Here is a 13,866-nt window from a genome sequence, read left to right on the forward strand (position 1 = left end):
TGCCATTTCCACTGGCTGTACTATCCCGGTAATTCTGGGATATTAGGCAGTGGAAACGGTAGGGGCAATTTGCTGGTATGCTGCCTTAATTATCGGCGGGATACTGGCAAACCTGTAATAAGGCCCAGAAACTTTGTTTTCCTTGCTGGTAACCCTGGGGACTGTGTGCTGATGTTTGTTCATAGGCTTAGGACCATTCTTTTGTGACCACTCAGCCATGTTTTGGGCTTTACTAGTTGTACATGCACTGGGTGGAGATTATTCTTGGAATTATTTGGGAGTATTCCTCAACCACCGATTTGGGGTATTTGCACTTTAGGGACATTTGGACACTTAATTGACTCCTTAAGCTTCCATATTAAAACAGTTTTTATCATTTGCCTTCAGCTTCTGCCAGTGCCAGAGCAAAGGACACCCACAACTGAAGTGCATTAACAGGCCAAATATTGTGGACCTGAGAGTGCTCTCTCTGAAGGGAGACCCAGTAGTTATTACATGCAAATTGCATTTCAGTGCAACTTCATTTGTCGTCTACTCATATTTGTTGATATGTGGGTTAACATGTCTATACGTTATTTACTATAGCAACATATATGCAATGTATGTTTCTTCAGTGGTTTATTTGTGAGGAACCAGGTACAGAGGGCGTATGTTCCCATGTGATCAGGGCTGTCCAGTCCCCAAGATTAAATCAGCAGAACTCATATGAAACCCACTTATGTTCAAGTCAGGTATTACTATCTGTACCTAGCGTATCCTATGCCGATTTAGCACGCTCTTTTTCTTTATATCTCTCTCTCTCTCTCTCTCTCTCGCTCACACTCCCTGCGCTCTTTTGCATTGCCAGGTGTGCAAGTTTTGCCAGAGCCAGCCCAAGCCATTACTGCCTGCACGCAACCAGAGAAAAATGAAAATATCCTGTGAAGGGGAGGGTGTTGTATTGAGTGCAGCAGCAACAGAGGCATCCCCCTATATGGAGAAGTACATTGTCATTGTGTGTGTCCTGCAGGAATGTCACCCTCACACTGAGGGTGCATTTTCCATATTGTGGAAGAAGAGGGGATATGTAAAGGCCTGTCGGTTGGTGCTGGGTTTGTATAAGAGCTTGTAAGGGAAACGAGGACTATGGTTCAAACGCTACAAATCTGTTAGCTTTATTTTCCAATAACATATTACTGTATGTTCACACTTTAACCAACACACGTGTTGCATTTCCAACGAATCATTGGCCATCAAGCAGAATTAAACATTGCCTTAAAGTTGTTGTAATCAGAATTTGACCCTTTTCATGAAGGAAGGCCATTTTGAGAATGTATGTGTATTTTCAGCAGAAGAAGCTGCTTTACCATCGAAAGCTGCCTCTTTTCAAAATTTTACAAAGTTAATTGCTAATGATCACCTCCAATATGTATTGCAGTTATAGCATGCATTTGCAAATTTTAGGTTAATCCATCCAGTTTTTATTTCTCCAAAAGTGCCAAAATGTTGGTACAAAACAATAGTGATATTGCATTGTTGCCTGAGGCTGCAAGGCCCGCCGGCTATGGAGTTAAAGTGGACATTGGGCATGGCCTGCTACAATGCCCAAAGTCTACTCTTAGATGCTTAGTGTGGCCTTCAGCATGGCCAAGGATGATATGATCTGATATGTTATTTATATCACGCCCATACACAAGTGTTTCAAGGCAAAACGAGGCAAAGAATGGGAACAAGGGAGAACAAAACAACAATCTTAATAGGCCCACTGACATTGAGAACGTTCAAGTGCAGGGGAGAGGAAAGGGGGAAGGGGCAGAGGAGGAGTGGGGAGTTATGAACATGTGATCAAGCAAACAACCTGTAGTGGAGCCAACAAGCAGCAAGTGCAGGAATTAGGCGCAGATAACTGATGTCAAATAAGTGCGGATAAGGGGATTGTAGGGTTGTAGATATAGACTCAAGTGCAAAAGGGTTGCCAGGAGGCAGTGAGGGTATGCAGCTGGGGGGACAGGGATCTTGGCCCAAATTCAGAGGGTAGCCAGGTACCGAGTGCAGAACAGAGTGATCAGCAGGAGAGAGGAAGAGAGAAGGCAGACGCAAAGAGGAAGGTCTTGAGGTGCTTACGGAAATGATGGTTCTCGTCAAGTTTCGGAGTGGCAGTGAGGCTTTCCATAGGGAGGCCCCAACCGAGGAAAAACATCTACCACCAACTCGTTGCTTGGAGAAGTGATTGACCCTGAGGGAGCTGGAGGTGGAGGAGCGAAGAGCTTCAGTAGGAAAGTATTTCTGAAGGGAGAGTTGAAGGTATTGCAGCCCCAGGCCCCAGAGGGCCTTGTGGACAATGAAGAGGGTCTTGAACTTAATCCTTGCAGTCACTCGGAGGCAATGAAGAGATATCAGGGCTGGAGAGATACGATCCGAGGGCTTCAGACCAAGGACAAGTCTTGCAGTACTGTTGTCGCCTGGAGGGAACTGTGGGTATTTCCCAATGGTCCTCTGCAGCATAAGTCTCTTGTGTGGGTACATGGTTTTCTACTTCTTTTCCTCTATCACCCCTGCCCTCCACCGCCTTCACATGCCTTCCATCTCTTCTCATCCCACACAAGTAAAGAATTTGTTATAACACTTCAATTATGTTATTCCTCTCTCTTAGAAAATGGTATATGTAAGGCTTTTGTTTACAGGGGCAAATGTGCTTCAACATTCACAATTCTCTATTTTGATCAATTTCTACGTAATGTTCTTGTGGGAGAACTGCCCAACGTAGAGGGGTTGGTCTTGCTCATAGGGTGGAATTTGCAGCCACTGTGAAAAATATTTCCCAGGGCTGCCTTTTGGTTCCAAATCCACCATTGAACATGGCTGAAGCCTATGCTCCAGGGATTTTGGATACTGGCCACAACCACAAGCCATGAATGGTGTCCCATGGTCTCTTTATGGGGGCGTAGTGGTCAGTGGTCGGGCTACAGGCCAGATCCATTATTTACTGTGGGTCACTTCGTGGAGCCGGAAACATCTCTGAAGTCCTGGGGTGATGGTCACAACTGTAGCAAATGGCCTTTGGTCCGATTATGGTATAGTCGGAACTGCACCAGGCTGCAAGCTAGGTGCGATGGCTATTGTGGGTGTCTTGGTGGGGCCTGGGGTATGGCTGCGCTCATGTCCCTGGCACTTCAGCCATAACGTACATACCCAACATGCATTGCTCAATGTGACACACGTCAATGTGCATTGCAAAGTTACAGAATCCTAAGTTGTGAAGTAAGTGATGCGATACGTGGATTAGTTCATCAGACGCCTTCCTTTCACCATTCATATGTTGGTAGCAATAGCCTAAACACAAACCTTTGTAAGGGCTTTCTGTCAGGATTGTTTCAAATTCAAATTACTGATATCATAATTGGTGTCATCTTTGATGTCTTAGGTGTTAGTTTAAGCAGTGCATTGTAAAGGCTCGAGTTATGGTCACAATTTCTTTGGTGTTTTGCAACCACAATGTCACTTTAACCAAATTCTTTCTCTGAGTTTGTTTTTAAATTGATTTTTTATTAGAGAAGGTACCATTAACAGTTTATGGCCATGTACGAACATAGACAGAAATACTTAATACTGTCTCTAAGCACGGGAACAGGATGTTAACCCTGTGCCGTTCTGTTCGAAGACAAAGGTGTTGCCCCTGAGCTATCCTCCCGGCACACATACTAGAAGCTTAAATTAGGCTCTGGCTGATTTGATATGTACCAGTATTCCACCAGCGGAAATGAGTCTATTTTTATATTTGCACTGCACTGGCTTTACACAGGTAATTCACCAGGGGAAAGTTGGCGGAAAACCTTTTGATTGAATGAATCCATGGACACGGGGACCAGTGTCCGACATTTCTTCTCTCTACCAAGACTTAATAAAGATGGCAAAAAAGGCTAATTTGACTCTGGTTCTTTTTTATCTCAGTAATAACAATTAGAACCGCAATTAACAAGGATACAGTATGCTGAAATCATGCACAGCTTTGTGTGTGTGCGCGCGTGTTTCTGTTGTGTGGGCGAGAGATAGAGAGAGAGAAAGAGAGAGAGAGAAAGAGACATTTTTAAAAAGTACATATTAGGATGTCACTTTCCTTTAACTGCAGTTATGGGCCACACAATAATTGCTATTCCATACCTTAGTAATTCCCAGCGCGGCAACATTTTGACTGTAGGATGTTGTTCCATTGCCCGTGCCCCAGATGCCAGCAAGGATGCATCCGATGCCCTCCATTCCTATTCCTCTGTTAATGGCATGTGTAGGGGGAGGTGGTGCTCCGGAGAGCCGTGCACAGGCATAGTAATCGCCAATGGACTCTACTGTTGATGCAAGGACCCCGGATACCATTCCAAGCACTGAGGAGAGACTCACAGTGGGGGCACCCCACTGTCCTGTTGAGAAAAGGAAGATTTGTTTCCATGAAACCACAAAAAACATCCCAAAAAAGTTTGTCAAAGCCCAATTATGAATGTCTTTCCCAGTCCCATCTTGTTTTAGGTTGCATACCCCCTGAGGCAGAATTGTCTCGAGCAGTAATTTACAGGTTGTACAATGATGTGGCAGGCACTGCACTTTTGACTATGGACCTCGGAGAAAGAACGTGTCTCACTGAATACGACGTGCACGATTAAGGTTGAAAGGGGAAAAATACATTCCATGAAATGACACATACAACAATCAAGGCCAAGTGACCTTTATTTTTAAATGTCTTCTGTCTTAATGTGTGGTAAATATCCTTCATTACCACTAAGCTTTTTAGCCATCTGCATGTTTATGAAATACCCTTGTGAATTAATGATACCTTTATTACAGCACTGATAAAAGTGTCCTTCCACAAGCATCCTCTCACATATGTCACCGGGTGTTATAGATTCAAAGGCAATGCCATTGCCTTTAAGATGCTCTATGAAACTACTATGCTGGAGGATGGCCTGCCTCTTGTTATTTCTAGCTACAGCTCCATTCACTCTAGCATCACGTGGTGTTTGCTGAGGTTGTCCAAATCTACCAAGAGCTACACTTTGAGCAATCCATGATGTGCACGCAGTTGATCACATGGGTACAGGCCGTCTAAACTGCATTGCTGGTTACTTGGGAAGTCCGAGGGGATTGCACAGACCAGACTGCGAATGTGCGCGCCTTCATATGTCCAGCGCCCTTCCTTCATTTTTGATTGGCTGCACTGCTGAGTTCAAACAATGCGCAGACATTCGGGAGTGCAAGGGTTCAGTGGCGTGCCCAGGCTCTATTGAATGCAATGGCACAAGTGGGACAATGACTTATGCAGCGGTGGCGTGAAGTACGATCAGACATACACATAATGATCTTGGTTTATGTATGTATTTATCTATCATTCTTATAGCCAATACTAGGCTTTGAAAATACAACAGAAAAACACAATAGCAAACACTGCCCAATAGCAAACAAAGCCCATAGTTTATGATAATGGGGTGGCACCTGGGGTGGCCAATCAGATTCCAGGGGTAGCACGTGCCATCCCAGGCCAATCCCTGGACACGCCACTCCAAGGTTTTCCATGAATCTTTGCACATTGTAGCGCAAAGGATCCTAGCTGCCTCTGCGTACTTGGGCATGGTGAGAGGCATTTAGCTGGATTCCTAGAGAATTCACCAGCTTTAAGCAGGAGCAAAAAGCTGGCAGATACCACATAATTTCAGAGCATCTCGACCAGCAACACTTTCAGGTACGGGTGGAGATGCTCAGGCATTTGACAGGTGGAACGAAGCGGATCGGGGAGTATAAATATGATTTAATGTCTCTGCTTTGCTGTCGAATGCTTGAAAGTCACCCAGAGTAGTAAAGGAGCCCCGATACCATGCACACAAGCTTTACCACTCTGGGCACTTGGACAATAAGGACTGTTGTCTTTATAATGTTGTATTGTAGTTTCCCAACAGTGCTGATATTCCATTATGGTTTGTGCAGAAGAAATTATCATATAAAATAGAATAAAAAGAACAGACATGATGACGACACAGTGCTTTGCAATTATTGAACAGTACATTTTAAAGAGCAGGGGATCTGGTGGTCGACAAGGAAAGAAGTGATTGACAAGAAGGAATGATAGATGCAACATGTACATTAGAGATGATAATATAGTGATAAACCTCTTGCTTGAAGCCAAATTTAGATGGTTATTGAACGACACCCAAAGCCATTACCGGTCTGAACACAGCCAGTGCCTTGACCACCGTTACTGGCCAACTCCACCCTCGAATGCGGGGGTTAATGCTAACATCACCCTTGCAGTGTTGAAATCATGTTTTTCATGTTTGTTTTTTATGAAAGGGAACACAACACTGTGAACCTTTCCATAGAAAGCAGATGAGGCTGTTGTAAAATGGCCACCAAATAGTAGTGCGAAGGGGCTTGAGAGTGAGTCTTTTCTCGCTTTCCAGGGCAGCACAAGAAGACGGCATGTCAAACGGCCTGCACTTTGGTGCTAAGAGTCGAAGTGACAGGCACGCTTGGCCCAGGGGAAGGGGGGAGCAGATCTAGTGGCAGCAGTGGGGAAAAGGCGGGAAAGGGGCGTCGAAGTGACAGGCAAGCTTGGCCCAGGGGAAGGGGGGAGCAGATCTAGTGGCAGCAGTGGGGAAAAGGCGGGAAAGGGGCACTGAGAGACAGATCCCATTGGATGGGGGTCCAGCATGGCACTCCTGGGGAAAGCAGACTTACCAGCTGATTCAACCCATCATCCTGGAAAGATGAGCAGATAGCTCACCCATTCTGGCTGCCAATAATATACATCATGCACATTAGTATAATAAAGAAAACCCTCAGTAGATCTGTTACATGCCTTAAGGAGGGAATCTAAACAGTAGTTCACCGTTTGAATTATTGCATAATGCTAGAGAAGCCCAACGGGGAAAAGCAATAGAATGGTCCAACGGTATGTAAATGGGAAGGCACATCCTCCATGTTACTCTCTGCTATCTCATGCTATCAGTCCCTATATTTCCTCACAGAACATGAAGCAGAGGCCATGTATTGAGCACCCAGTAATTTTACTTGCCAAGTTGGTACACAGTTGACCCTCATAGCAGTGTGTGTGTTGTGGTCATTGTAAACTATAAAACAGAACAATATTCCCATCATCCTGATAATAGCATGGGCACTCATTCCCGCAGTGCAATCAATTGCCTGCTCACATTGCATTGCAGCAATAAGAAGAATGACCTGCTATGTACTTCAAGGACTTGCACATTTCAATTTTACATAGTGGATATGTTAGTTTGTGAACAGAGACGATTGTCAACAATTGGCAGATATTCAATAATGTGACGGCCCTTTCCATATGCGACAGTCCTGTAAACGTCATTAGAGATGGAAATGCAAATTGTGAGTTCATAGAAGTCATCACAATGCAGGGGCTTCTTTCTCATGAACATCTGTGGAAATGAGTCGTTGTGTCTAGGATGAAGCTCCATTAAACGTTATAATCCACATACATAGCCAATATAATTCTACTTCTCACTGGGTCTGCGAGATCCAGCCAGACCTTTGTAAAAGTTATGAAATCATATGTGGCGACCTCCAGTTACTTTAAGTCAACCTACATTGGAAGATGCACTGCCCACCTCTCACTTATGCCATTGTGGAACACGCAGGTATGACATAGCAGCAAAAATCTTTAAAAAATATCTGGGAATGCCATTATTCATTGCTTTTGTCCACGCTCTAAGTGAGTGACTTGATGCACCATATGCCACCCAAACATCTATCCCAAAAGTTGTTGGCCAATAGAGTGGCCAATAACTTCTATATCTTCATGAGATGGTGATGAATCATTTTACAATCATGTCATTTTCAACCGCATTCTCGTGACATGCCAGATCAGTGTGCTAAGCACCCTCTTTGCAATGATGCATATTAACATTACAGTGGTTACACTGGATGGCCAGCATCAGCATGAACATATACTGCGTGGAGATGAGGCAGGGCCTTAACTACATTAACATTCCACATTACCAAAAGACTCTAGTGACATCAAAGAGCTCCATGCCTGCGTGTCATGACTTGTGGCGTGCAGGAATGCCACTCTCGTTGAATGCAGAGAAGGGCCCGCTCTCGCCAGTGAACACTGAATAATGGCATTGCACCTGAGGTCTCAAGCAATCATGCCACTATTCCATTTGAAATTTCACAGGATTGAACAACTTGACCTTAAGATCAGACAAAACATCCTGGCTTTGATTACATCTTTGGAATAACTCTCTGGTTATGATGATGCGATGCCCCCGGGCAGATGTGCGCTATACAAATCCAAATAAAGAAATACAATAAATAAACACATAAATAAATGAATGGTCAGATGGGGTCCTGGTCAGTCTGGAAGGTGAACAGCATGCACCTATATGATGACACTGACAAGAAGGTAACTTCTATCCCTGTGACGAAATTTAAGCCACACACATCGTCCCTTCATCTGATGCACACAGTTGCTATTTTTCTAAATTGTTCAAATTCCATTAATCATATATCAGGAAAGGTTCCCTTCATTGAATGGGCCTTCCCGGCATGATCAATGCGCCAGCACTGCACAGGAGCAGAACAGAAGCCGGATGTGGGCATTGCAGCAAGGACCGGTGGTGAGCTGAGAAGAGCCTGTGGTATCGCAGCGTATGGAGAGATGTAGCAGAAGCCGGATGTGGGCATTGCAGCAAGGACCGGTGGCGAGCTGGGAAGAGCCTGTGGTATTGCAGCGTATCGAGAGATGTAGCAGAAGCCGGATGTGGGCATTGCAGCAAGAACCGGTGGCGAGCTGGGAAGAGCCTGATGTATCGCAGCATATGGAAAGATGTACCAGAAGCCGGATGTGGGGATTACAGCAAGGAGCGGTGGCTTGCTGGGAAGAGCCTGTGGTATCGCAGCGTATGGAGAGATGTAGCAGAAGCCGGATGTGGGCATTGCAGCAAGGACCGGTGGCGAGCTGGGAAGAGCCTGTGGTATCGCAGCGTATGGAGAGATGTAGCAGAAGCCGGATGTGGGCATTGCAGCAAGGACCGGTGGCGAGCTGGGAAGTGCCTGTGGTATCGCAGCATATGGAGGGATGTACCAGAAGCCGGATGTGGGCATTGCAGCAAGGACCGGTGGTGAGCTGGGAAGAGCCTGTGGTATCGCAGCGTATGGAGAGATGTAGCAGAAGCCGGATGTGGGCATTGCAGCAAGGACCGGTGGCAAGCTGTGAAGAGCCTGTGGTATCGCAGCGTATGGAGAGATGTAGCAGAAGCCGGATGTGGGCATTGCAGCAAGGACCGGTGGCGAGCTGGGAAGAGCCTGTGGTATCTCAGCGTATGGAGAGATGTAGCAGAAGCCGGATGTGGGCATTGCAGCAAGGACCGGTGGCGAGCTGGGAAGAGCCTGAGGTATCGCAGCATATGGAAAGATGTACCAGAAGCCGGATGTGGGGATTACAGCAAGGAGCGGTGGCTAGCTGGGAAGAGCCTGTGGTATCGCAGCGTATGGAGGGATGTAGCAGAAGCCGGATGTGGGCATTGCAGCAAGGACCGGTGGCGAGCTGGGAAGAGCCTGTGGTATCGCAGCGTATGGAGAGATGTAGCAGAAGCCAGATGTGGGCATTGCAGCAAGGAGCGGTGGCGAGCTGGGAAGAGCCTGTGGTATCGCAGCGTATGGAGAGATGAAGCAGAAGCCAGATGTGAGCATTACAGCAAGGACCGGTGGCGAGCTGGGAAGAGCCTGTGGTATCGCAGCGTATGGAGAGATGAAGCAGAAGCCAAATGTGAGCATTACAACAAGGACCGGTGGCGAGCTGGGAAGAGCCTGTGGTATCGCAGCGTATGGAGAGATGTAGCGGAAGCCGGATGTGGGTATTGCACTAAGGACCGGTGGCGAGCTGGGAAGAGCCTGTGGTATCGCAGCGTATGGAGAGATGTAGCAGAAGCCGGATGTGAGCATTGCAGCAAGGACCAGTGGCAAGCTGGGAAGAGCCTGGGGTATCGCAGCGTATGGGGAGATGTGAGGCATGGGCCAATGAGAACCTCTTTCACAACGAGGTATGATCAGAGGCTCTGAGAGGAGTGATGCACGGAAAGCAATGGCACTGCTGTGGGCAGAGCGTGTAGTGCATGACGTGCTGAACAATCCGCAGGCTATCTCGACATGTATAGCCCACAGATTGTCCAATAGGAGGTGACAGCGCTGAAAAAAGAGCACTCATTTGTGGTAGGCAGTATTACACAAGATGCGAAAATGTGAGAATATTTCCTCTACACAGTAGTCAAAGGGGCATGTGATCATGTGAAAAGAGGGGGTCCATCTCCTATACAAGCACGCGGCTGATAAACCTTTCATCACCACATTAGTGCTCCCTCCAGCTGCAAGAGCCTGCATCATATCATCAAGGAACCTTCTAACGTGCAATCTCCGGGGCACTGGTGTTAGCTCATGCTACCCCTGTGTTCTCATTCCCCACATGAGAAGAGGATGGCTCTGCGATTTGCTCTTGTAATGGAAAGTCTGTTTATTAGCTCTTTAGAAGTGTGTTTACCTGTTATTCTTGCAATGCATTGTTTGTACGTATTTGTTTAGAGATGTGTGAAGTGCACCCGTTATAGGGTGACCAGACTTCCCAGTTTTGTTGGTCGCAGTATTTGGAGCTCTGTCGCCCTTTCTCAAAATGATGCTTGCATTGGAAACTGTAGTGGTCCCGGTTTTTGGTAGTTGATCTTCATAGCTGGCAGGCACAGCTCTCACAGAAGAAATACTGCATTTTACAACTTAAGATAGTGTTAGTTTGTGATGAATTAGTGATAAATAAATTATAATGGGCCTCATTACGACTTAGGCGGTAAGGGGTTAACGGCGCCGTAAAAGGTGCCGGCGCCGTTAACCCCGTACCGCCTCATTGCGAGGTCCCCTCGCGGGACCCGGTAAGTAACGCCTGGTCAAGCCAGGCGTGCTTACCAGGTCCTGCGAGGGGAAGAGGGAGCAAACAACGGGCCAACTCGTAATGGCCCGTTGTTTGCTCCCTCTCCCATTCTCATTCAGCCCTATGGGGGCTGGAATGGGAATGGGGAAGGACCGGGTCCGGGACCTTGGAGGGAAGAATTACTGGGCCTTCCAACTCGGAATGGCCCAGTAATTCCTCATTCTGTGGACCCGGACCTGGATGCGATTTCGGCGGCAGCCATGCTGCCAATAGCAGCATGGCTACCGCCAAGGTCGTAATGAGGGCCAATGTGTTTATTTGAACAGTAACACTTAACCCCCCTCCAACAGCTACTGAAGTATAGTGCCTTGGCAGCCACTTTCAAGAGTTAGTCCTACTTTTATGTTAATTGTCCTGTCGAGGTTTTTTACTTTTGAAATCTGATCACCCTAACCCGTTGATATAAATGTCAATGTATAAGGACAGTGTCGCTTCAAACGTGACTTTTGTATCGATAGCCCTCAAAGTGCTTAACAATCAGATTACTTTTCACGTGCTTGCCACTGGTCCATCTGAGGAAGTAGATATGCTTTGAGAACGGAAGCGCTAGATGGCTGCCCAACGCCTAACAACCTAGTTACAAGAAAAATACGTCACCCTAAAATACCCATTGCAACGTGCAGTTGAAATCGAATTTTAAAATAGGTTCTCTCGTTCCCATTAACTTTTATTGAAGTTAAAATGTACATCACGGCCTTTCAAGATATCCCAATCTTTGGTATGCATTACACTTGTTAGATCCATCAATTATTTCTTTGAAGAAAACTCTAATTCCTGAACTTATTGCGGGGTCAATTTTTATTCTGAATCATATATGTGTGCAGGCAATATCATTTATAGTTCCTCATGGTGTGCAAAAGTACGATCAATTATTTAAACTAAAGCCACAGTTAACCTGAGGTTTCATAGCTATAGGATGTGTATGGATGAGTTAAACAGTTACAGGAGCATGGGGCGATACAAGGAATGCTTGTTTCTGGGGGTACTTGATCCATCATATACTTCACTATATGGAATCTGGTTCCACCACAGATAATACGTTGTATTTATTTTTAATGCTGCGATCTCCATAGGTGCCACAGGGATCACCAATGCATGAATTGGGAGTGAATACTTAGATAAAAATGCCTGCATTATGACTTTCAATGTATTAGACTAAGCATGGTGTGTTGTTAATATCCTTTGGTTTTATCACGTGCACACCTTAATGCTGATCAGGATCTAGTGACGAGCACTTTGTGTTCACATAGGTGTCACACGAGGTAGCTATGGACTACAATGGCGTCCCCTATGTTGACGCTTGCAACTCTTCTGGACTGCTTTGAAAACATTGTGATTTAACACATATTTCGATAAAGCAAGTGTTCATGCGTGTTTCAATAGTTTAAGCAGCTTGGTGTTTGCTCCTTACAGGAACGAGTGTGTTGCCACAGTGAAGCCTGAGGGTCATGAGGATTATTTATAAAAATCTCCCGGCATTGGTCGTCAAAACGTGATGTTATGTCTAGTGGTGCCCTAAAGATTTCACTTTCAATAACACCGGTTTTGGGGTGAAATTAGGCCAGTGATTTTAGAGATCCAGAAGGCAAATGTTATTTTAATAATCAGATGTTTCCTTAAAAAAAAGTTCTTGGTTGTGTTTTGAAAGATGTTTAGTTAAAAAAAAAAACTATTGCACTTACCACAAAGTATATACATTTTAATTTTAACTCCTAGAGGTGGCAGATGTCACCTGTATGACGAAAACAACAATTGGTACAGAAAACGTATGTGATACGTTTTTGTGGCATGTGTTTCTGGATACATATACAACCGTACAATGACCAGGACTGGTGCTATCTAAATTCTTGTCATATGTAGGTGATGCAAAACAACACATTCTGAGTTATCTGAAAGTCAAGAGTTTGAGTGCAGCCCTTCAGCCGCTCCTTGTTGAGATCCTTTTCACATCGAGTGATTTAAAACAGTCATTCACGCATGTAAAGGCATCCGGTTGACAGGTTGTGTTGTAGGCATCTATCAAGCAACTTAAGATAAGTGTGAATTTTAGAGTAAGACTCCCAGCACGCAGCCCGGAAGTGAAGCACTGACTCAGCATGACTCATTTTGTTTTTTTTGCATAGAAAACGTAAAGACCAGTGGCAGCATTGTATTGTTTGTATTGAGATCATTTGTAGAAATGTACAGTATATGAAAGCTGTAATGGGAAAACATATTTGGAATGTGAAGGTAGACTATTGCCTTTGCCAATGCATATTTAAACAGATGTTGCTGACAAGGAATTTCTATAAAGTCAAAAATGTTGCTAAATAAATAACAGCAATAATGTGAAATAATATGCAACTGTATTTTTATGATTTGGCCACGTACTGTTATCTTGCCCAACTATGAAGTCTCACAGTGTAACTTTGTTTTCCTGCCTGTATACACCAGCATCACATCAATTGAGCTCACTAACCTCCAATAGAAAAACACATCGTCTTGGACTAGAATGCTTCCGCTATCAAAGTTGCTTTGCTGTGAACATTACACAGGCAGACTGATGATTATACCAGAGTAATTAGGAGAACCCAATGTCAACATTTGACTTCCATTCTGGCCTTAAGCATGTAACTTTATCTTCAAGAAGCTTATTTCTGAACTGTCGCTGATTTGAAGGATGTTAACTCTTTCATTTGAACTTTGAAAACTGTCAATTGTTAGGGCACAACGTTAATACCCCAGACGTCTTTAGCCCAAAGGTAACTATGTCAGTCAAAATACTTTTATTTCGGCTGATCGCCCGAAAAGCCAGATACTATAACATGTAAAAGGCAATAACAACATAATACCATATGATTAACAATGATATAACGAGCGCATAAGACAATGTACTTGGAGACATCAACATTCCA

General features: G+C 45.0%; 1 protein-coding gene across 1 annotated transcript in view; it reads right to left on the minus strand.

The window, feature by feature from the left end:
• LOC138514077 (solute carrier family 23 member 1-like) overlaps positions 1-13,866 on the minus strand; it is a 1,133,216-nt gene that overhangs the window by 456,100 nt on the left and 663,250 nt on the right. Inside the window, exon 8 of the mRNA XM_069629338.1 lies at positions 4,141-4,394. Coding sequence (XP_069485439.1) covers positions 4,141-4,394 — 254 coding nt within the window. The remainder of the gene's footprint in view (positions 1-4,140; positions 4,395-13,866) is intronic.

This window comes from Ambystoma mexicanum, chromosome 12, assembly GCF_040938575.1.
Source record: "Ambystoma mexicanum isolate Mex_15411 chromosome 12, UKY_AmexF1_1, whole genome shotgun sequence".
Lineage (NCBI taxonomy): Eukaryota > Metazoa > Chordata > Amphibia > Caudata > Ambystomatidae > Ambystoma > Ambystoma mexicanum.